Consider the following 25,485-nt stretch of genomic DNA (forward strand, 5'->3'; position numbering starts at 1 on the left):
TCAGATTCTTGATTCTGCTTAGATTGCCCCCAATATATATACTGTATATTTCCAATAACAATATAATATCAGGGCGATGGAACTGGGAGTGCTAAAATGCAAACTAGTTTTGATGTGCTCTCTGCTGCACTCCATTAAGCAGAGATGGTCCAGTTGCACATATGTAAATAAGAGATCTTGTGGTCGAAAGCAACAACGTGCCATTTTTTGTCGACATTATTTTTTTCCAGCAAAAAAAAAAAAAAAAAAAAATATATATATATATATATATATATATATATATATATATATATATATATATATATATATATATATATATATATATAATTAATTTTTTTCATTTTTTAAATACATTGAATAGGCTTTCTGATTTAGAAAAATCTGATTTTTACAGAATATGTGAAAAGTCCTAATAAATAACAGCATAACCATTCAGCCTTGTAAGCTTGTTAGACAGGTAGATATGACATTTAGTATGGTTTTGTGTAAGGATTGTTTGAAGTTCACTTAAAAAAAAAGTTGTTATATTTTTTTAAGCCTAATAAATGTTAAACATTTTTTTTTTATATATATAGCTTTCAATTACACTGCAATGTTGAGATGTGGAAAAAATTATTGTCATCGAGACATCAGTAGCTGTATTAGTATCAGTGATACTGACCTTCATTCATAAAAAGATGCCATTAAACAAGTATCTAAAATATACTGTCTTTATGTTGTTTCTACATTAATTTGGAGATTAACTATGAAATTATTACATTATAAAATATATTTAAAAAAAATTAAATGTGATTAATAAATTTTTTACGTTTTTTTTGTTACAACAGATAAAATAGTATGGGAAACAGATGTAGGGAGGCACAGAGCCTATTCAATGCATTTTAACAAATAAATATGCCATTAGCCTTGTAAGCACCGTGATGACTTGTTACGAACTGCTCCGAGACTTGGGTTGAAGATCCAAATGCAGCTTTATTGGGACAATTCAGAATATATAACAGGCAAAAGGTCAAGCAATCCAAGTGAACAACAGGGCAGAAAACACAGGCAAAAGGGTAATAAAAAAAATCAGAAAACCAGGATAATGCTCAGAAATGCTGTGTAACAACAACATACAAGATTTTGCAAAGTAAAGTCCTGGCAATTAGTCCTGGCAATGAGTTTTGGGAAATGTCGTTCACAGTGAGTTAAAGCAGGTGGAACCAGTGCCCTCTGGTGGAGATCGTGGGCTCTCCAGCTGGTGCTGCCAAGGCGTAGCTAAGGACCATCAGTCGGAATCATTGGCTGTAAAAAAAATATGGACGTAGTGTTCGTGACGTCACCCGTAGGTTTCAGAAGAGCATTTTTGAAGCCCAAAGTGGGCGGAGCCGGCCGTCGCCATCTTGGCCGCGCGTCATTCCTGGATAACCGAAAATGATCAGAGAGACGGATTAGCTGAGGTGACGTGACGCTAACAGACAGACGGCTAGTAGTGACATCAGCCGCAATCCACCTGTCACTCAAGTGGCCACGCCCTTAATTATGCAGAACTTTAAGGCTTAATATAATTTAAACGGATGAGTTATAAAAAATTCACCCCCCTCACAGTCATCATGAAGAGCAAAATTAGCTATATTGACCAAAACCACTTTTTGCACCAGGCTGTAAACATGTTTTTTTCTGCTGTAAAGTTGGGCATTTTAACATGGGGGTTTATGGGATTGACTCTCTATTGCAACCGGTCTCTAGTGGCCAGTCGTTGAGTTGCAGTTTAAGTCACTTCCGTGTTGGATTCAAGAGAGAGACCGGACGGTTGCCGTTTGGTCGGACCTGGACGCCACCATCAGAAAACCACCATCACTAATCAGGTGGAACTGGAACAAAGAGCATAGAGAGGTTATGGTTGGCCTCTAGGGCTGTGTCAAAACAGGCAGAGAGTTCAGATTAACCTCTGTGGCCATAACAGGACAAACTGAGAGTTCATAGGTGACCTCCGTGGTCATGTCGGGGCAAAGCGAGCCACACGAGTCCTGAAAAGTGAAGCCAAAGCGTCTCGGTCGCCCCCTGGTGGCTGGTCCCAGTATAGTTCATAAACCCCGCCCTCTCCATGTAACGTAATGGACGTGAGACAAACTAAACAATCAAATTACACATCAAATATTTTTTTTCCCAAAGATGGTTTCTGTCATTTTAGCCAGTTTTTTTAAATCACGCTGATATGAGTTCAAGAGTTCGTTCTTTAAATAAGTTTGGTTTTAGTTAGTACCTTGATACCACTTCACGCTCACTGCTGCGCAGACTCGAGACTCAAGATGTCAGCGCCATATTGGGTCACTGGCGGCTTCGCTTACTACAATGGAAGAGAGGGAGGGTGCGTCGTCCATCTTTTTTTTACAGTCTGTGTTCAGGACAGGCAGAAAGTTCACGGACGACCTCCGCGGGCGTCTCAGGACAGGTTAGGTATTCAGGAACGACCTCTGCAATCGTAACTGTCACAGATCTGCACTACATCTGCCATCACCCTCACCACCGCCGCTATAAATGCACTCACTTCACCACAGCTCATCGTCTAATCTCGTTTATTCAAAGTGGATTTCTCTCCCTGTCTCCAGTGTCTCGTCCTTCCACAGTGTCTCCATTCCCACCTGTAATAATGATAATAATAATAATAATAATAATTTGTTACATTTATATAGCGCTTTTCTGGGTACTCAAAGCACTTTACACATAGAAAGGGGGATCTTCTCAACCATCACCAATGTGCAGCTCCACCTGGATGATGCGACGGCAGCCATTTTGTGCCAGAACGCCCACCACACACCAGCTTACTGGTGGAGAGGAGACAGAGATGAAGCCAGTCAGTGTATATATGGGGATGATTAGGAGGCCAATGATGGCCAATGGGCAAATGTGTCCAGGATACCGGGGTTACACCCCTACTCTTTTTCCGAAGGACATCCTGGGATTTTTACTGACCACAGAGACTCAGGACCTCAGTTTAACGTCTCATCCGAAGGATGGTGCTCTTTGACAGTATAGTGTCCCCATCACTACACTGGAGCGTTAGGACCATAGACTGTAAAAAAGGTTAGGACCCGCACAGACCACAGGGTGAGCGCCCCCTGCTGGCCTCACTAACACCTCTTCCAGCAGCAACCTGGTTTTCCCAGGAGTCTCCCATCCAGGTTAAAAAGTTAGTTCAGGCATTCATGACCTCTAGTCTAGATTACTGTAATGCATTACATCCTCAATAAACAAGCTACAGTTAAGTCCATAATGCAGCTATACTAGAGTTCTTATCAGGAAAATCTTATCATATAACCCATATTTTATCATCTCTACACTGGTTACCTATTAAGTTCCGTATTAATTGAAAAGTATTGCTACTGACCTATTAAACTAATATTCTATTGCCCTACAATCCATCACGCTCTTTAAGATCACAAAACTCTGGGCTTCTGATAGTACCTAGAATATCTAAGTCCACTGAAGGAGGGAGAGTGTTTCCACATTTGGCTCCTAAACTCTGGAGTAGCCTTCCTGATAATGTTCGGGACTCAGACTCGCTCTCCCAGTTTGAAATCTAGATTAAAGATGCATCTCTTTAGCCTAGCATTCATATAATAGCCTACATATCTTAATCTCTTTGTACTCCAGTACAAATGTCAGATGTCAGTCAGATGACGTGCACATGATTATCTTTTGCTCTAAATGTTATGAACGGCAGCTACGAGGAAACAGCACACCGTCTGGATCCCGCCTCCTATGAAGACTTCAGATGCAGACATGATGGAAAACTGCCAACTTTTCTATATAATCATTATGATCCCTACTTGTATTAGCTGTTTCAATGAGACCATTGTTTCTGCCTAAATGAGAACATGATTTTAGCTAACTACATGATTTGTATTATCTTAGTTTTCTGGACAAATGGACATTACTTTGACACAGATAACTCTAAATTGTAATGTAGAAACATGTATTTTTCTGTAAAGCTGCTTTGAAATTATTTGTATTGTGCAAAATGCTAAATGTGAATTTAATTTAATTTAATTATCGTGCAAAGACCTAATTATCATCAACAGATCAAGGCAAGTTTGATTTCTCATGTCATGACCCCTTTAAATTGTCTTTAAAATGAAGAAATCAGCCGAAGCCTTCCGGATCATGTCAGTTTCAAGAGTCTTTTTTGGTCAGATTGGGGCGATGAAGACATTTTACTTTAAAATGTCAAGAACTAAGAGTGATTTAACAACTGGACATCAGATAAAGCATTTGAAAAAAAGTATATGCTATATGTTGGTTATCATGGTTATCAAGTTTATTTGAAGGTGTGCTCGTGAGAGAGTATTTATACATTTAAAGCTGCAGTCCGTAACTGTTTTGTGTTCAACATTTACAAAATGCATATAATAAGCGAGTTCATCATGAATCCATTTTCCAAAAACGTGTGTTTGTCTCATCCTGAATCACTACGGTCCACCCATAATAAGTGTTTATATCTGGACTATAAGTTACGGACTGCAGCTTTAACCAAGTAAAATTAATTTCCATTCAGTTTTAGTTTTATATAGAGTTTTAGTTTAATTTACTGTTGTTATTAACTACATGTCACATGTCTAACAAGGACACTGTAAAATAAAGTGTCAAATGTACAAAGTACACTTTTGCCGATGACTGGCTATAATACAACTTCAAATTAATTTTAGTAAACCAGTTTCAGCAAAGCAGTTAAAGTTCATAATGCACTTTAAAAGGATAATGGCCTGTAATTTTCGCTTTGAATTGCATAAAACAAAATATTTGTTTCATATTAAAATGAAAAATGTTTTTATTATCAAAATACTTTAGCAATAAAGTTCATAAAACGTATTGTGCTGCAAAAACAGTAAATAAATATTGCCTTTCTTTAATAACAGACGTATTTCCCATTATTCACAACATGCTATTCATCGTACTGATATTATTTAATGTCAAAATATAATATAGAGCAAGTAATATATGTGTGTGTGTATATATATATATATATATATATATATATATATATACTGTATATATTTTACATTATACATACATTATACAGTATATTAGATTAAAAAAACATTGCTGGTAAACAATTAATTACTCTTATTTACTATATCGTGTTTAATCAAACAAGACTTCACTTACAAGTGTAGGATAAAAATAAAAGTGCTAATAAAAAAAAGTAAAATAAAAAAATCACCATACAAAACTACATCAATAGTTTTCTATTTTACTTCTACGCAATAGAGAAATGATGATCCACAACCTGACAGAATCCACTGAACTAGTGCATTAAGATCTCTTATTTGAAAGCAAGAGGACTGAGGAATTGTGCATGATAAACGGCATCAGTACCTTCTGGTCCAGTGTCTGTGCAGGTCGTGGGTCAGAGCCGATGCCGAGAGCATCCAAACTTAAGAACTGAACTCCGTGGGCTGAATATAAAGAAGACACCCTTGGAATTCAGTTCTCAAAGCCAAGAGCTCAGTTTAACATCCAGAAGTCATGCAGAGCTGCGGGGGGGGCGGGGGGGGGGGGGGGGAGAAATCATTTATCACCAAAAATAAAAACAGATAAATTCAAGTATTATTTAGTTAGTAAAAATGTGTCGCACAACTTTGTCTCTTTTGGTAGCCAATTTTTTTTTTGTCTTGGGTTTCCTCGTTCCTCTTCATGATTCCAGCAATTCTGTATTTGTTCAAGAGCATTTTCTCGAAAGCATTTCAAGCACGAATGAATCAAACTAATATTTGTCATGTTGGGGTTAACTTCCTTTGCTAGAATCAAATAAGAACAAGATATGAATTAAACTAAGATTCCTGTGATCAAGGATCATTTAAATAATGTTTTCAGTTGAATGAACTTTTAATTATGTTAATTCGTGCGTGTATGTTAGAACTTCCCAACAAATTAATTTCACCTACTACAAACAAAATTTATATAACAATAAATGTAACATACACTGTGCCTTTCATTAGTTTGGGGTCGATAAGATTTTGCTTTTGAAAATCTATTATACTCACTATTATAAGTTTATTTGATCAAAATAAAGTGTCTGCATTAAATTTATAAGTACAATCAATTTGGATATTTAAGTAATTGCAACTTATATTACATTAAACTGACTTTAAAAAATGAGTTTTACATTTTTTGTGAGTTAAAGCAATGTAAAAACATTTGTTGTCATAACTTATTGATTGTATTTTTTTCCCCCCCAGTGCAGTAATATTGTGAAATCTTAATACAACTTAAAAAAATGAAGTTCTTCAGAGTCGCATGATCCTTCAGAACTGATCAATGTTGAAAACAGTTGTGCTGCAAAATTATTTTGGGGGGAAACCGTGACACTTTTTTTAATTTATTTTTTATTTTTCGATGAATAGAAATCGTTTATAACAATATAAATGTCTTTACTCCCACTTTAGATCAACGAATGCATCCCTGCTAAATAAAATGAATAATTTCTTCCACAAAAAGTCTTGCTTACCCTAAACTTTTGAACAGTAGTGTATTTAAACGCGCTAAGAGATGCGCATATTGCCTCCAGTATTATGCATGTGGTGTTATGATGAATCTGAACTGCCCTCATAAATCCCACATTGATAAGTGTTTATATGAAGTGTGGGAACGCTCTTAAACATCAAATGCAACGATTGCATTTGCAACTTTTTTTAATATTTTTTTTAACATCTTCAACTCCACTGACTTCTTCAACCCACGTGCGCATCTGTCGTTTATCTGCGTTTTATCACTCACCTCCTTAAACCTACCTTCAGTTTTTGCCTCTTCTCTCCACAGGTCCACATCATGTGTTGTTACTGAGTCATTTCGGTACCAGTACCATATTGAGGATGCTGAATCACGTCTCTCATGAACCTTGCCGTGAGCGATAAGCTCTTCTGCCGCCTACTCGCTCAGTGCAGCATCCCTATATAAACCCATCGATTAGACCTGTCATTTGCATGGGCGTTTGTTCCACACTACACACATAGTCATGGGAAAGTCCCTCTGCTATCCATTTTGCTCAAAGTGCAAAGATAGCCGTAATTGCACAACACACGTACGGCCCATGATAATAGACCCACGTCACACCACCAACAGCACACGGCTGCAATCATGTTTAATGGATAAAGGTTGATCGAATAACATTGTTTTTCCGTCGGTATAGCCTGTTATTGCAGACGAGGCGACGTGTAAGCAACGCTGGTGTTGAGAAAACCCCAACCGCCAGAGCAGGAGGAAATGTTGGTTAAGTATTTAATGCACCATTTCCGCTCTGTAAAGTCCGTGGGTTGAGACGGGGAAATCCTAACCCTGTTCGGTTTGCCCATCAAGAGTGCCATATCTCTCGTCCTGTCTAACTGTCACATGGCTGTTATTAGACCAACTTTTTTTTTTCGTCCCAGTTTCCAAGAGTACCAAAACAATGCAAAATATCAGACCTCCTGTTTTGAACATCACTCTAGTTTTCACGCTTCCACTGCATTTGCTGACGAGACGCCCTGCATTCAGCTTTATACACTGTCAACAGTAGTAACCTGTTCGCTTAAAGTGTGATTTCCAGCTGATTTGACCCAAAAATGTTTGATTTGTGGGTATAGGCCATATGAATGAATGTTTATAGGTGGGTTCAGTCGTGTTAAATAATATCGCTGACTTGAACGTTTACATGTTACCGTTTTTAGGTCACCGCTTTTCGATGAATTGTGTAAACATTTCCACTGACCATTTGACATTACAGCAGCGAAATATGTCTGTAAAGGTCATAAACAATGTGGGAATGTCCTGTCATGACTTTTCATGAGTTGTTTTTATGATATCGGTCATCATGACTTATGGCCATCTTGCGCCACTGAGTTTTCTCTCTCCTCACATGACATGAGGAAATGAGTCAGAATCTCACTACAGATGACCTGAAGTCACAGGCCACTCTCATGACGAGAAAACGGCGTATAAATAAACGCTGACCTTTAAAAGTGCAAACGTGTGAAAGCCAGCATCAACTCTGGAGAGGAAGATTAATGGCACAGTTTCGAAGATATAAACGGCAATGTCAATGTTTACAGTGTTCTTGAACAAATGAGAATTATTTCCTCATATAACACAAGCAAAGTGAAGACACCATGGCCTGGTTTCACAGACAGGGTTTAGATCAAGCCAGGATTTAGACATTTAAGTAGCTTTTATAAATGTGCCTTAGAAAAAACACATTATATGACATATTTAAAGATATATCAGCGCTCAGTTAAAACAACTCAAACATGCATTTTAGAATGAGACTATCTTAAGCCTTGTCCGTGAAACCGGGCACAAATGTTAACTATAACCAAATAAGCATATAAATATATATATGAAGAGTTCAGATGCAAAAGCCTCTAAGTGCCATCTGAAATTTTCTTCTAGAATGATAATTTTTATCAAGCTTGTATATTTAAATTCAGTAATTTCACTTAAATGGCAATGAAAATGACCTATTAATTGTCATTTAAGTGAAATTACTGAACTTAAATATACAAGCTTGATAAAAATTATCATTCTAGAAGAAAATTTCAGATGGCACTTAGCATTTGCATCTGAACTCTTCATATATATATATATATATATATATATATATTATTTATTTATTTATTTTGGGGGGGGGGGGGGGGGTGAAAATGTCAGTGACTGGAATGAGTGGTCAATATTTATTTCGACGATCTTTCTTCATTAGTCACTGTAGTATTTTAAGAAATCTTTGAAATGTCACAAATGGTACAAATCCATAAATAATGGTTTCACTTTTTAAACAGAACATTACATGTATTTTTAATCTATTGTAACCTTTCAGGTCAAGGGACATTTCCTGGACAGGCATCAAGTCAAATCATGTTTCAGGTTCCTGGCACTGGTCATTGTGATTTTGTAAGAAAATCCCTCTTAATCTTGAACATAATAATTGTTTGGGAAATCAGTCTCCAAACAAAACCAGTTGGCTAAAGGGGAATTTCTCCCTGGCCCAGAATTAACTAATAACTAACACACAATCTGACTGGAACACTCTATTAGTGTATGTAAAATATCAATATCTAAAGTAAACTCTAATTTCTCTACCAGATTTAAATTTGTTTAATTTAATTATTTAATGTTTTTAATATTATTATTTTTATTTTGACTTTTTATTTATATTAATTGAATCTAATTTTATTTAATTATTTAATACAACTCTTTTTTTATTTTAAATAGTTCTCTTGTGCTTTCCATTTTTAAGGAGTTATACATACATAATGCAGGGAAAATGTTCATTATTTGTGACAATGCTGATATATTGGAATTGCATAATATATGTTTTTTGTTTTGTTTTTGATCATGTGGTGCAAGTAGGAGCTCTCAGAAAATTCCCAGCACACAAGTTGTAATTACGAGCTCTATGAGAACATGAACACTTTTTACAAGTTGAAATCCTGTAATTACGATAATTACGACGTGGCGTGAACGGAGCTGTGTCGAAATACTCCTTTATATAGGACGCTAACGGCCATTTGTAGTGCTGTCCGAAACCATAGAGGACGTTATTGTGCACTCATTCAATCCCACAATGCACCGCAATAACGAGTGTGCAACGGCTAGAGAATACCCATAATGCACTGTGAGAGTCGTATCGAAATTAATTTATCCATCCATTTTCCAAAGGTATAAATTCCTTCTTAATTGGTTATTAAATTGTTTAAATAAGATGTATACATAGTTCCATGAGAGAGTTCAAGATAAATCTTTTCATTACTACTGGAGCTGCCAGTTTGCTAAGTTTCAAATGATTATTAAACAGCAAGCACAAACTATGTAAAAACTGATGCCCTTCCGTCGCAGTGTCCGAATTCACTCACTCGTTTTCATTCACTCCTTCAAGTGGACTATATTAGTGGAGTAAAGTAGGGAATAGTGAATGAAAGTATACGCCAGACCTTATTCACAGCAGTGTCATCTTTGATTTTTCACAGGAATGAAAGCAAGGCTGTGACGTATAGCTAGGCCTGCATCTCTTCAGTGTGTTGATTGTTCTTCTACTGGTCATCATCGTAAATCCTGCAAAGTTTTATATATATATATATATATATATGAAGAGTTCAGATGCAAAAGCCTCTAAGTGCCATCTGAAATTTTCTTCTAGAATGATAATTTTTATAAAGCTTGTATATTTAAGTTCAATAATTTCACTTAAATGACAATTAATAGGTAATTTGCATTGCCATTTAATTGAAATTATTTAACTTAAATATAATATAATATAATATATATAATATAACACTTTAGGCTACTTTGTATTATATAACCTTTACTTTAAATTACAAAAACTAATTAACGCTGCTGTTTCGAATACAGTGGCTATAAGGTCTTTCTCTCTTCCGACTGCCGTTATCAATCTCTATATACATTTTTTTCCTCTTTTTGAAAGTTATGAAAACACTATTGTGATGTTTTTCTCTTGCTATTTGAGAAAATGGGAACACAAACTATAACGACTTCCGCTTCTGAGAAACCTGGAAATGTAACATAATTTACCTGCCAGATATCACCTGACTCCTGACTGAGAAATCACACCTGCTGTAAATGCAATTAAAAGTAATTTAGCGATCTTTTAGGCAGAAACGCTTTCTGTCTGTCAATCATACCTTAAAATGTCTTTGAAAGGCAGTGTTTTAAATATATGCCGTATGATTGACGGAACTGGACGGTCTAAAACAGTCGCTGAAATCGCTTATGGCATCTTTTAACTTCCAACAAAAACTAAATCTAACCAATAATTGGGACCAAGAAGCCCATTCCATCTTTTATGCTTCAAGGCATCCCGGAAGAAAGAAGGTTTCTTCCTATTCCGATTGGTCAGACATTTATATCGCTCCGATTGGTCAGAAGAGAGTTTCTCTTGCTTTGATTGGTCAGAAGCGTGCGCATGAACGATCATGCGTTCTTGTTGCCGGTGGACAGTAGCAGACATTAATGCGTATAGCTTTTAAGCGACATTTATCAAAATCATCAACTATTTGCGTGTTAATTCCTTTTTTTCCTTTCTATTACAATGATGAGAAGAAATGCATAAAGGCTCATGCATTCATTTAACTGTTAGCTTGAATGCACGTGCATCCTCTGTTCATTGGAAGTAGTCTCGGTTCATAAACAAACATGCATCAGTCTCTGCTTGTTCTTCTTTCTTTTGTGCATGTATTGGCGGATTCGGATTATGCAAAGCAAGATGGCGCTCCGCCTTCTAAAATAGGTAGGCCAAAAAGTGAATGATATTACTAATAAAGGTTTTTATGCTGCAGTCTGAACACTGACACTCGTGTCGTGTCGTGTTGTGTGTGTGTGTGTGTGTGTGTGTGTAGCTGTTGTTGGAGCCGGAATCGGAGGAACCGCCACAGCTCATTTCCTTAGGCAACATTTCGGGCCAGAAGTGAGAATCGATGTGTTTGAGAAAGGCTCAGTCGGCGGTCGACTGGCTACTGTGACCGTCAACCAGCAAGAGTACGAGTCCGGGGGATCCATCATCCATTCCCTCAACCTGCACATGCAAGACTTTGTCCAGCAACTGGGTTAGTTGTAGTCATGTTGCTAAAATGTTGAAGTTAGTTATTAGTGACTGAATTAGTCCTCCTCCTGAGAAAACACTTCTTCAGTTGCTCATACTTCGCGTAAGGGGTTTGTTTTTGTTCATTCTGTTCTCAGCCACACTTAATAGGTGTCTTTAACAACTATGCACTAACATTTAAATTAATCATTTGATGCAATGCAATTATTTTGTTCATACATGTTTTTACATTGTACTTATTTAAAAATAAAAAAATACCTGCATGTAATTGCATCTGTAATTTCACTGTTGACTTTCCCTTAAACCTGCCCCTAACATTACCCGTATCACTCCTCAATAGCAGCACGAGTGTTTTGCAATACAATATGAACACACAATAAGTACACTGCACTTAAAGGGATAGTGAAAATTCTGTCATTATTTACTCACCCTTGTGTCGTTCCAAACCTGTTAGACTTTCATTCATCTTTTGAACACAAATGAAGGTATTTTTAATAAAATCGGAGAGATTTCTGTCCCTCCATTGACAGCTACGCAACTACCACTTTGACGCATCAAAAAGTTCATAAAACTAATCCATATGAATTGAGTGGTTTAGACCAAATTTTCTGAATGGTCTCAATCGCTTTATATGATGAACAGATTGAATTTAGGCTTTTATTCACATATTGATCAGCGAACATACATAAAAGCTCAACCGAACCTGCTTGACGAGCGAGAACAAACCTCTTGCTGAAGCTCAAACCTGCTGCGTAACACGAGAATAAACCTCACTGGTTCTCGCACGTCAAGCGAACATGCTTGAGGTTCAGTTTACCACAACTGACTAGTGTGTTGATGAATGTTTTTGTGAATAAAAGCCTAAATTCAATCTGTGCCTCATAAAGCGATCAAGTCTCTTTAGGAAATTTGGACTAAACCACTCAATTCATATGGATTAGTTTTATGATCTATTTATGAACTTTTTGAAACATCAAAGTAGCTGTCAATGGAGGGACAGAAATCTCTCAGATTGCATTTAAAATATCTTCATTTGTGTTTCTGAAGATGAACAAAAGTCATACGGGTTTGGAACGACATGAGGATGAGAAATGAATGAGAAATTTTCATTTTTTTATTTTTTTATGCAAGTACAATGAAAGACACATTATATAAAGTGTGAGGCTGTTCTCTTCAGTGCTCGTCTCATGTTACCCGTCCACAGGGCTGAAGTACCGTAAGAGCGTGGCTGGGAAAACCGCAGTGTTTAATGGAGAGGAGTTTATCCTGGAGGAGACGGACTGGTACCTGCTGGATCTGTTCCGCTTGTGGTGGCGCTATGGGATCAGCTTCATCCGCCTGCAGATGTGGGTGGAGGAGATCATGGAGAAGTTCATGAGGTGAGCGAAAGGGTAGAGGACATTAAAACCGCTTACTGACAGTTTATAATCTTTTAAATTAGCTTATGTTTATAATTAAGCACACAATTCACCCATTTACTCACCCACAAGTTGTTCCAAACCTGTATGAATTTCTTTCTTCTGCTGAACACAAAGGAAGATATTTTGAAGAATGTTGGTAACCAGTTGATGGCCACTGACTTCCATAGTATTTTTTTTCCCCAAATCTCTGCCTGTTAGAATTAAATGTTATAATTACCACCTGAAACTGAATAGCAAGTGGTTTTGTTGTGCTGTGACGTAGGGCTGTTGCATTTTAAAGTGCCTCTATTATGCTATTTTAAAGGCTCCTAATTATGTTTTGTTTGTCTCCTATAATACTTTTACATGCATCCAAGGTCAAAGAACACTTTATTTTCTCATAATATACATTGCAGCAACATAGCCGAAGTTATGTTAAAAGATATTGTACAACTTACCGAAATCCGTATCATGTCCCAGTAAACAATTACCGTCTTTCAACATTAAAGGGATAGTTCACTTTGAAATTAAATTTTGGTATGTTTTAGCTTACCTCAAGGGCATCCAAGATGTAGGTGTCTTTTTTTCCACAGTAGTTTAAATTTTGATATTTTTAGGTCAAACCGTTCTTGTCTGTCAGTCATATAATGCAGGTCTATGGTCACTGTCTCAAAGAGCATGCACAGAGTCCAAATTAAAACAATTCCCCATCGTAAGTACACATTGATGGCCTAAGACACGAAACGAGCGGTTTGTGTGAGAAAACGAACAGGATTTATATCGTTTTTACCTCTTGAACACAGCCACGTCCAAGTGATCTGAGGGCGCTCGCGCATCCTTCTGTGTGACGTGTGCGCAGACTGGTGCATAGATATATACACTAGATGTCGCCTTGGCTACTGCAGTTCATTGGAAACCGTAGCCAAGGCGACATCTTGTGTCAAAGTCATAAATAAATCAAAGTCCTACTCTTTACTGTTCCATAGAAAAGCCTTGGATATAGGTGGTGAAAACAACCTTAATCTTTGTTTTCTCGACTCCTCTCCTTTAGAGTCAACTGAGACCTTTAAATATCTTGGTGTTTGGCTGGAAACTGATTTATCTTTTAAAACTCATGTACAAGCAATGACAAACAAACACAACTCTCGTCTTAAAATACTTTATCAATCTGTTAACTGTTTAAATTTTCTGGTTAGGAAGGGAAATATGCATTTTGTTTTTAAGGCTCCATATGATTGGAATAATCTTCCATTTTCTCTCCGTTCTTTAACTTCACTTACAGCGTTTCGAAGGGCTCTCGGGGAACATCTTCGGAACATTTGTTTTTGTTTCTAGTTTTGTTTGACCTTGGACTTCATTGGTCATGTGTTTACTAGTTCTCATTTTTATGTTCTCATTTTTATTTATTTATTATTGTTATTATCATCATTCATTTTCTTGTTTGTGTTCCTCTTAGTCCTTGACCTTGTGCAATGCTAGTCATGTGGTTGTTTTTCTGTCATGTTACTTGTGGGGTTCGTGCTGGGTGGGGTGGGGTTGAGCATTGTGAGCTAGCTTGTGTGTGTTGTTGTGTTTTGTTGTGCTGTCTTTGACCGTGATGTGATATTTGCTCTGCTGTTTTGGTTCTTTTTTGCTTTGATGTACTGGAGGACCCCCTTGAAAACGAGATGTTTCATCTCAAGGGGTTAATCCTCGCAATAAAGATATGTTAATAAATAAATAAATAAATAAATAAATGTGTACACTGATCTGGAACAGAACCAGAGAGAAAGCGTTTGTTTACAATCGATAGGAAACATGTCCCAACACTATTAAATATCTGTTTAAAAAATTGTGCAAATGTATAATTATGCAAATTTGTTACAAACCTATATCGGTTCATGCAGGAAGTAAGACTGGAGTGACTGACGACCCGTTTCAGGCAGTTCTTTCTTTCGCTTCTTTCTTTTGGGACACAATAACTCATTTATTGTGCACTTTGATCTTTTAAACTTTGCAGTCCTTTTACAGTCACAAACAGCTTTATTACACACGGCATGAAATATAATATTCGAAAAAGCACAAAAGGGCATTTAAAAAAAAAAGCATTTTGATTATGTCCTCAATGGGTAATACTGAAAAAACGAGAAGAAAGAGGCACTTCTTGTCAAACCACTTCTTGTTGATGCATTCTCTGTTATCTGTAGTGTTGGGGAACCTTAAAATCTGCAGTTCTGTTCAGCTGAGTGACTAGTTTTTGTATTTGATTTTCATTTACCAAATTATCTGTCTCACCATCATCCTCTCTTTTCCTGTCAGGATCTATAAATATCAGGCCCATGGCTACGCCTTCAGTTCAGTGGAAGAGCTGCTGCATTCTTTGGGCGGTTCGGGGTTTATCAACATGACCCGCCGCTCTCTCTCCGAGTCTCTGCTAGAACTGGGCGTCTCCCAGCGCTTCATTGATGAAGTCATCGCCCCCATCATGAGGGTCAACTACGGCCAGAACATCAGCATCCCTGCGTTTGTCGGTATGCACAGCCGAAAACTGTATTTCTACACTCTTATGAGAATTATACTCTACTTTTCACTTTCTTTTAATTCTAAAAGTGATGAATAATAATCACATAATACATATTTGAAGCACAAGGTGTATGTATAGCTAGATATATAGAGTATAATAATAAACCTCAAACATTAAAGGGATACAAGATCTTCTTATTAAAAATCTAAAGGTGTCTTGTCATCATGTAAATATATTGTAAAGTTTTTGCACCAAAAACATAAGCATCAATTTAAAAATCTATTAAATATACACTACTATTCAAAAGTTTTGGGTACAGTATTATTATAATTTTTTTTAAATGAAGCATTTTTAATGCATTAAATTGATCAAATGTGTCAGTAAAGACATTGTTACATTTCAAATGAACTAATATTAATATATTAAGCAACTGTTTTAACATTAACATGTTCATCTTTATTATCAGAGGAATAAGTTACATTTTAAAATGTACTCAAACACAAACAGCCATTTTTAGCCCTTTGTGAACATAATAAAAAACATTTAAAAAATATTTTGAAACATTGTACATTTTTATATAATAGTTAAATTAATTTTGTGACCATGTACGTTCATTTTTAAATGTTAAAAAATTAAACAAGTTGATTTCTTAATTGGACAGAGTTCTAAAAGTTTGTGTTATATGACATAAAACTGTTTTACATCAAAGTTTTCATGATTTGGCACTTTTTATACTGGTAATACTTTATTTTAAAGCCACAATATGTAACTTTTTTGCTTTAAAAATAGCAAAAATCACTATATCTATGTTATATATATTTTTTTAGTTGTGTACTTACATTATCCCGACTGTTTCCAACAACTTTCAAACCAGGAGAAATTTGTAATTTAATTCGAGAAACGTCCCGTTTCTTAATTTCCGTTTTGTCGCCGTCACTGGCGTCATATCCGCGTTGTCCCTGGTTTCCGCTCGTACTGCCATGGCAACCAGAGCTATGAACCAGAGCCCTATGATAGTAACCAAAGCGACTGACGGTAGTTTGCAATGTCTATTTGCACGCTGTTGTTGTTTCGTTCAAACATTATGGACCATGGCAAGCAGACTTTGGATACAAAAGGAGAACTAAAACGAGAATCAATATCAGCGCGGTGTTTTCGAGATGCCTAGAGCTCCCATAGACAGTATATAAACGAGAGCTCCACATCCGAGACTTCGACCGCTTCTACATGTACTTTATGTAACAGGTGAGCACATTTACTAATCAATGTTATATTGCTCAACATGATGAAATGTTAGAATATGATCTGTATGTTATTCTAATGTTGATCTAGCTTACTGCTAGTCTCATACAGACAAACTAACACATACATTTCAACACATTCAAATGCAGTTTAGAGTGATAGTGTAATGTTAGACCAAGTGGAACAGCGCTGCGTTACCTCACAAGTTTAATTTGTCTAATAAACAGACCTGTGACTGTGAGTAGTAATTCTGCACTCGCGTGTAACGTTAGTTCGGTAGAATGAAATGTCCATATTCCTTATGCGGGACTCGCGTCGCGTGTGAAGCTGATACCCGTCTCTTAGCAATCCCGAACTGCTTCATATCACAGTCATGATAAAAGCATCGATGTATTCAGTCATCCATAAACATTATTAGATCCATAGATTAGATCGGTCGGCTTGATGTTGACGACAAGATCCATAATTCTTAGCAAATGTTGCGTCATCAAACTACGCCTTTGTTATTGTAAATAGGTTAGCGACCCCTAGTGGCCAAAAATTCCATACTGTACGTTTAAGGTGACATGGTTACGTTACTACATGTACTTACTATTAGCCTGGATGCCAGCCAAACTTAGCCCCGCCCACACCAGTTGAGGTCGGGAAGTTTGGTCTGGACTTGATCCGTTGCTCGAACCAGAGCTGTTCGGACCAATCAAATTGTCAGGGCGGGCTTTATACGATGATGGACAGATGATCAACAGTAACGTAATCATCCACGTCAGCAAAGAGCGCTTGGGTTGAATTCGTTTACAACAACGATGACTGCCGCTGGAGAATTGAGATGTGTAGATTCCGCCATCGCGTCTGTTATAGAAGAAGAAAAGAGGAACCGAGAACCGCGATCGAGGCATTTGTCGATCGGAAAGATGAATGAAGAACATACGTCACTAACTTCATTGCTCTGATTGGTTGTAGGTCTATCCAATTGAGTGCAGAGGCATTTTCCTTCCTGGTTCAGTTGAAACACGCCCCATAATCACAGCCCAGTGGAGCAGTTTCAGATCTCAAATTCTGACTAGAATATGATTATGATGACGTCAGGCTAACTTACTATAGTAATAACAGTAAATTATACATAGTTACGAGTAACTAACCCTAAACCAAACCCTAACTCAGCACTTATTTGAGTAAGCACAATGTAACTACATCACCTTAAAATAAAGTGTAACCTAAATATCTTATCAACAGTAGAAGAGAAAGTTCTGAATGATCCTGGAACAAAACCATGTTGGTCATAAGATCACCTGTTCTGATGTCATAAGATCACCTGTTCTGATGTCATAAGATCACCTGTCCTGATGTGTGTGTTTCTCTGTGACAGGTGCCGTGTCTCTCGCCGGTGCACAGGCCAATCTCTGGGCCGTGGAGGGAGGAAACAAGCTGGTTTGCTCAGGACTGCTTCAACTAGCTAAAGCTAATCTCATCCAGAGTCCAGTTACAACCATTAGCCTACGATCAGCAGGTATTCCACATACAAAAAAACTATCTCTGAAAACACATGATCATGTTCATCTGGACCTCTGAAGGTGTGTTCACACTGACAGGCAAAAATACTGTTCTTGGATCTACACTTGAATGTATGAAGAAAGCTTAGAAAATCACTTTTTTGTCAAAGATTTTGTCCGGATCGGATACAGAACGATAATCAAAACGTATATGGAGTAGATCGAGTCCATCAACACTCGTAAAGCTTCACAGTCCTGCACCTCTTCGTGGGTTTCGACATTTCATTCAGATTGTTTTGTGATAGAGCGTCAGGATTCTGGATAAAACAGAGATCACGATTCTACCACAATTCTGAACTGACAACTAAACAACATAACATGTCATTTACTAGAGGTTCTGACAACATGTTAATTGCTGCAGTCTGTTTAAAATGTCTCATAAATGCTTCTTGTTTCAGTACTGGATGAATCAGCATTTTTGAACAAATCTCTTGAATGAATGATTCAATGACAAATACATCGGGCTGAATCCGAAATCGCCCCCTATACCCTCAAATAGGGCGTTATTTTAAGGGGACAGCCATTATAGTGGTGTCCCAAACCATAGTGGACGTTATTGAGTGCACTCATTCAATCCCACAATGCACCGCAATAACGAGCGTACAGCCGATGTACGCTCAACGACTGTCTGGAGCCGCTCACTCGTCATGATACTTTTAAAAGGTGATTTTACTCTATTTTGATCTCTACCTTAGACATCAGTGTTTATATTCAAACTATAAACTTTTATCCTAGTACTTCTGTGAAAATATGAATTATTGTAACACAGAAATTGCGAAAAAACTGTGTGAAGCCGTTTCATACCTACACATGACCACTGCTCTCTCTGGATCAGCGGCAGCGCAAACACTGATTGGTTAGATTTAATAGACACAGAAGAATCATTTAACGACCAATCACGCAGCTCTATTTGGTGGTCACGTTAGCTTACTTGTGCGTAAACAACTTCTATTCAGTGTTGCCAACTGTTTTCAAAGGAAAGTAGCTAAATCCTGCCCAAACATGTCGCTAGATGGCGTCATGCGTCAATTAGCATATTCGTGACATCGCGTCACACTTGCATCTTGTTTTCTCTTCTAATCCGTGCTCACATATGTCCAATAAAGCTGTTCTCATTTACATATTTTCTGTCAGACAGCGGAACGAATATGATGTTTGTCCAAAATGTCACTAGCACGAACTTTTAAGGGGCCAAAAAGTCCTTCTTCTGGGTTACGCATAGCCTGGATGCCAGCCGAACTTAGCCCCGCCAACAAAAAATGTTAGGTCGGGAAGTTCGGTCTGGACTTGATCCGTTGAGGAGCTATTATGCCCAAACAAAAGCTGTTCGGACCAATCAGATTGTCAGGGCGGGCTTTATACGATGATGGACGGATGATCAACAGTAACGTAATCATCCACGTCACCAAAGAGCGCTTGGGTTGAATTCGTTTACAACAAAGATGACTGCCGCTGGAGAATTGAGATTTCACGAGTTCACACTTACAAATAAGTCAGATAGAATAAATGCATATTTGGCGTGCTGTCCGAGGAGAGGCTCCGGGCTCGGTACTCGGCCCGAACCCAAAGTGCTCCCCCCGTATTCCTGGCTGTGGAAGAACAAGCCGAGAGTGAGTGGAAGGATGCTGAAAACTGTCAAGGAATGTTAGGCGAGTTGACAGAGTGAATAAATATATGCTTCCTCTCATGCTGATAGGGTAGACATGGTAATTGTTTGATGACAAGTTGATTGGATTGATTATTTGAACATACTCCTCCCGAACTTTGTTTATAAAACATCATGTGTAGATTCCGCCATATCTATTATAGAAGATATCGACCGCGATCGAGGCATTTGTCGATCGGAAACATGAATGAAAAACATACGTCACTAACTCCGTTGCTCTGATTGGTTGAAGGTCTATCCAATTGAGTGCAGAGGCATTTTCTTTCCTGGTTCGGTTGAAACACGCCCCATAATCACAGCCCAATGGAGCAGTTTCAGATCTCAAATTCTGACTAGAATCTGAGTATGATTACGCAGATCTTCTTCGATTGTTTTTGGATCAGAAGATTCTGTACTATGGTCTAGGTCAGTAACAACAGTGAAAACATGGAGTGGTTCATGTATCTGTGTTAGAATGCAGCAGCGCATTAGTTTAGAACGGTGATTAACTGTCCTGTACCAATCAGCTGTTTAAAACATTCACCGATCAGTTTTATAATGCCTGGATGGCTGCCAGTGTGAACGCACCTTAAAAATAAATGTGGTGGTCTTATCCACCTTATTCCTGACGACCTTACTGCGTGTTGAATTATGGGTGGCACTTCCGGTTTGGGGAATTTCCATTCAAAAAGGCTGAAACTAATCATTTCGAATCATTTCAAATCATAAGGTTGCCCTACAAATAAAGCTGATCCGTCAGTTCGACTGCATGAGCCGTCCATTTCCCTTCATGATTTATTTTCAGACATCATGAGAATGACGTTATACTCGGTGTTTTAACGTGACAGCTCTTTTCAGTCACTGCTTTCTTTTCCTCGTGATTATTTTCTTCTTTCCCTTTGAAATCCGCTGTAAAAGTATGAAAAAAGGACAACATATACTGCACATTTGTGCTCTGTTCTCCCGGATTTAATTTACGATATACTGGTGAAACTCGAAAAATTTGAATATCATGCAAAAGTTCATTTATTTCAGTAATTCAACTTGAAAAGGTGAAACTAATATATTATAAAGACTCATTTCATGCAAAGTGAGATATTTCAAGCCTTTATTTGTTATAATTTTGATGATTATGGCTTACAGCTTATAAATTCAAAATCTCAGAAATTTAGAAAATGTTCATAAGCTGTGAGCCATAATCATTAGTTTCACCTTTTAAGTTGAATTACTGAAATAAATGAACTTTTGCATGAAATTGAAATTTTTCGAGTTTCACCTGTATTACATTAATAATTCACTGGAATGCACGAAGAATCTCTCGATATTCTCCTCAAATCCTTGCGTCTCTTTGTTTCCAGGTTTGTTTTCACAGGTAAATGCAATTTATTATCAGTCAAAATGACGGAAATCACTTTGAAATAGTATCACGTATTGCTGAAGTTAATGAACATTTTTGATTAAGGCAACATAAGTTACATAATACAGATATATATATATATATATATAGATATTACTACAATGATATTTAACCCGTCTGTTGAAAGTACCTTGTTGATGCTTTTACACTTTTAAATTCCCTTTTAATGGTTGAAGGGTGAGTAGATTAATGTCATCTCATTGTGACACTTTTTTTTAACGTATTGCGTTCATAGAGCGAGCGTTTCACTGATCGTTTACAACTTAACGGAAGTTACACCCATTATTCGCGCGAAGCGTCATGGGACGTAGGAATAAGGTGGATTGAATAATATCTAAAACTGCAGTTTGTTTCCTCAGGAGATTACCACCAGTATGAGCTCACCTACGACTCTCAAAATGAAAAGACATCGGAGCTCTATGATATTGTAGTAGTAGCAACGCCTCTCCAACAAAACGTCAACTCCGGCATCTCATTCCAGGGCTTCGAGCCACAACTCCCAGAAATGACGGGCTCCTACCACCAAACCGTGGCCTCCATCATCCACGGCTACCTAAACTGCTCCTACTTCGGCTTCCCCGACCCAAAGCTTTTCCCATTTTCAAGCATCCTTACCACGGACACTCCCGGACTGGTCTTCAACAGCGCCGCCAGCGTGTGTCCCGTCAACATAAGCTCCGGCTTCCGCAGAAAACAGCCTCAGGAGGCCGGGGTTTACAAGGTCTTTTCCCCGGTTCCTCTGGGGAAGAGTGAGCTGAAGACCCTTTTTAAGTCCTATTACTCCGTGCAGGTCACGGATTGGTTGGCGTACCCTAGTTATGGAAGCACGCAGGGTTTGCCTCCGGTGGAGCTGCACGATAACCTGTACTTCCTCAATGGAATCGAGTGGGCTGGAAGTGCGATGGAAATGAGCTCGGTGGCGGCTAAGAATATAGCACTGTTAGCATACCACCGCTGGAACAGACAGCTGGAAATGATTGACCAGAAAGACCTCATGCACAAAGTGAAGACAGAATTGTGACATTTATCACGTCGTTGTAAAGACACTATGGAATTTAACGAGGAGGATTAAACTTCCACAACAGCCACACAACACGGCGTATGTCTTGGTTTTACTATTTTGATGCTAAAACGGTTGCATGTTTGGCGAACACAAACAACAGTGCGGTCTCGGGCTAAACGCTTGATCTCTCATGTGTGGGACGTCTTCTCCATGACTGACCGACTTCATGGGTCAGTCATGAAGAGATTTGAAGAGTTATTCTATATTTATGCATTTTTATGTTTGCTGAAGAAGTCTTATGCCCTATTCGGATGGGATTAGTCTTACAAGGGTTGATGGAGTAATAATGTAATTTTACCACAGGACGTCTGTAATATTAATGGCCGATTCGTACGGGATAAGAAATCTCAGTAAAACCAGAAGAAGTGGGAGGGGTTACTCGATTTACACACCGCCGTCACCCTCCGGTCGTCATTTGCTTCCTAATTTGTGACCCTGGACCACAAAACTTAGGGTCACATGGGTCAATTTTTTAGAAATTGATATTTATACATCATCTGAAAGCTGAATAAATAAGCTTTCCATTGATGTATGTTTGTTAGGATGGGACAATGTTTGGTCGAGATACGACTATTTAATGAAAATCTGGAATTTGAGGGTGCAAAAAAACCGAAACATTGAGAAAATCTCCTTTAAAGTTGTCCATTTATGTTCGCGATTGTGCCGCATTCACTCACACAAATAAATGTTTTATATATTTACAATAGGACATTTACAACATATCTTCATGGAACATGATCTTCACTTAATATCCTCATGATTTTTGGCATAAAAGAAAAGTCGATCATTTTGACCCATATTAAGGCTATTGCCACAAATATACCCGTGTGACTTAAGACTGGTTTTGTGATCCAGGGTCACATCACATATCACGTGCGCAAACACATATAATCTATATAACCTATAACAGTTAGGTCCAGTCGAATGATTTATTCCTTAAATTCTGATTGGATTCTGTTGGTAATAAGCACTACCTAAAGATAAAAGAAGTTCAAGTGATTTTGATCTTCTTTATGATATGAATGGTGTGTGGAAAACACTTGAGTTTTGCCACAGATTTGTCCCAGCGTCTAAAACGCAACTGAATGCTTTTTCAAGCGTCTCCATGCTTGAAAAACTACTTTTAAACCGGAAATGATGGAATATTTACTTACATATTTACAGCTTGTCTATTTAGACGGGAATAGACCTTTCCCAGACCTTTTTCCAGAAGGTAAAAGTCACCGTAATCTTCACTGACATTGTCCGTAATGATCACTGAGATGCACATTCGGACGGGACTAAAGTCACAGAGAAGCTCTGGTAATTATTACTTTACCCCTCCTCTCCATGTTAAACTAGTCCCGTCCGAATAGGGCTTTAGTTTCACAATTTTGTGTTTTACATGCTATGTATGTGTAAAGTCTTAGCAGGAATTAATCTTTAAAATCGATTTATAATGATAGCTTGACTTTCTCATTTCAATAAAGGTTGGCTTGTGGTCATCTCATGTCCAGTGTGTTGAATAAGGATTCTGCGACTGCGTTTGGTATCTCCGTGGTGCTGTAATATAAGTCGACTAAAGGAGAGTTTAATGCGAAGTTTATTGAGACAGAATACTAAACAAACATTGACATCTAGAACAGTTGATTTAGACCTGACGAAGACAAATCTCACCAACAGTGTTTACATGAACAAAGCTAGACAAAAGACAATGGGCACAAAGACTAATGACTAATAAGAAACATCTGAACACAATAAACCAATGAGAAAACAGAACTGAGAAACACATGACTAAAACATCCAATCAGAACATGGCATGGGAAGCACGTGAAATACATGACAAACAGGAAATATAACTACAAAATAAAAGACATGAAAACAAACTAAACTAAACATGACAGTTGCAAAACTGGTCTTGTAATGTATTTAATTATTTTTTATTTATTTAAAAAAAAAAAAAGTTTCAAAGAAGTCTCTTCTGTTCACCAAAGTTTCATTTATTAAAAAAAATTTAAATAAAAAAGATATAGTAAAAACAGTACTATTTTGAAATAGTATTGTGATTTTAAAATAACTTTTCTATTAAATTAAATTAAAATACAATTCATTCCTCTGATGCAAAGCTGAATTTTCAGTGTCACGTTTTTTGTTTTTTTTTTGAGTCTCAAAAACTTGATAAAATAAAATAATCCCATACTGTATTGATCAGATTAGTAATTATAATCAAGAAACTAACATTTCTTTAAAAAATTAATTATAGATGATATCTTTCTTTTTTCCCCCTTTTTTGTCTTCTTTTTTTCTTTTTTTTACTGTTTAACATCAGAAGTGACAGAGGAGGGCGCTGTTTGAAGAGATGAGGACTTTTCCCAAGATTGTCTAGTTTCTCCGCTCTAAGCTTGTGGGAAACAAAAAGGCCTAGTGTGTTAAAATGCTGTGGGAAACTACAGTGATTATGAGGAGCGTTCACAATGTAAGCTTTGTCTGCAGATGTGGGATTTTTAATAAACAGACTGAGCAATGCCTCTACGTTTGGATGCCACACAGTGCTTGCTCTTTAAGGGGAAAAAAGTAAAATGTATGGAGTTGCTAGATTAGTAAAGGAAAAGGGTTTCTGATATTATTAACATAAATGTATGTTGTAAAATGCATGCAAATTGTGTCTTAATTAGTTTAACAACCTCTCAAAATACTTGCGCAAACAAAGCTGTGAAAGCACACTATCATGGCGGCAGTGACGCATGGCAAAATGTAACAATTACTTAATAATTCTTAAATACTCTAATATTCTCTAATACTTGAATCAAAGATTCTGTTGTACACACCCAGGCATCTAACATCTAACATCCAGTGCGAGCAGGAATCTTGATAGCTGAACTGATTAGAGAACAGTCCATCCAGCACAAGCCGATCCAGACAAACACTAAACCCTTCTTTCCTCTTCATTTGTTTGCTGAATCTATTTACATAGTAACCCGCTCATAAATACTGAGCGCATTTCAAAAGCATATTCTGCTTGTCACTGTGCTATTGTGTCCACAGAGCTGCAGTTTCAGGTCTTCGGGAGACGAAAGACAGAGGAATGATGGTTCTGCTTGCAGGGGCACAAATCTG

The 25,485-nt window shown here is 37.5% G+C and overlaps 1 protein-coding gene and 2 long non-coding RNA genes across 3 annotated transcripts; 1 reads left to right on the forward strand and 2 right to left on the reverse strand.

The window, feature by feature from the left end:
• Positions 1-952: 952 nt before the first annotated feature.
• Positions 953-7,335, reverse strand: LOC309477064. The gene is made up of 2 exons (XR_014198515.1): positions 6,774-7,335; positions 953-5,516 (listed from the first exon to the last, which is right to left on the reverse strand). It is a non-coding gene; the product is annotated as an uncharacterized lncRNA (long non-coding RNA).
• A 3,593-nt stretch (positions 7,336-10,928) lies between these two features.
• Positions 10,929-23,873, forward strand: pcyox1l (prenylcysteine oxidase 1 like). The gene is made up of 6 exons (XM_082141338.1): positions 10,929-11,257; positions 11,367-11,573; positions 12,774-12,948; positions 15,268-15,479; positions 18,081-18,221; positions 21,686-23,873. Exons 1-6 carry the CDS (start codon positions 11,164-11,166, stop codon positions 22,345-22,347), a joined length of 1,491 nt encoding a protein of 496 aa, XP_081997464.1. The 5' UTR covers positions 10,929-11,163; the 3' UTR covers positions 22,348-23,873.
• LOC309478022 lies at positions 16,126-18,055 on the reverse strand. The gene is made up of 3 exons (XR_014198760.1): positions 17,652-18,055; positions 17,264-17,563; positions 16,126-16,215 (listed from the first exon to the last, which is right to left on the reverse strand). It is a non-coding gene; the product is annotated as an uncharacterized lncRNA (long non-coding RNA).
• Positions 23,874-25,485: the final 1,612 nt, after the last annotated feature.

Source organism: Leuciscus leuciscus, assembly GCF_965113295.1.
Source record: "Leuciscus leuciscus genome assembly, chromosome: 16".
In the NCBI taxonomy this organism is placed as follows: domain Eukaryota; kingdom Metazoa; phylum Chordata; class Actinopteri; order Cypriniformes; family Leuciscidae; genus Leuciscus; species Leuciscus leuciscus.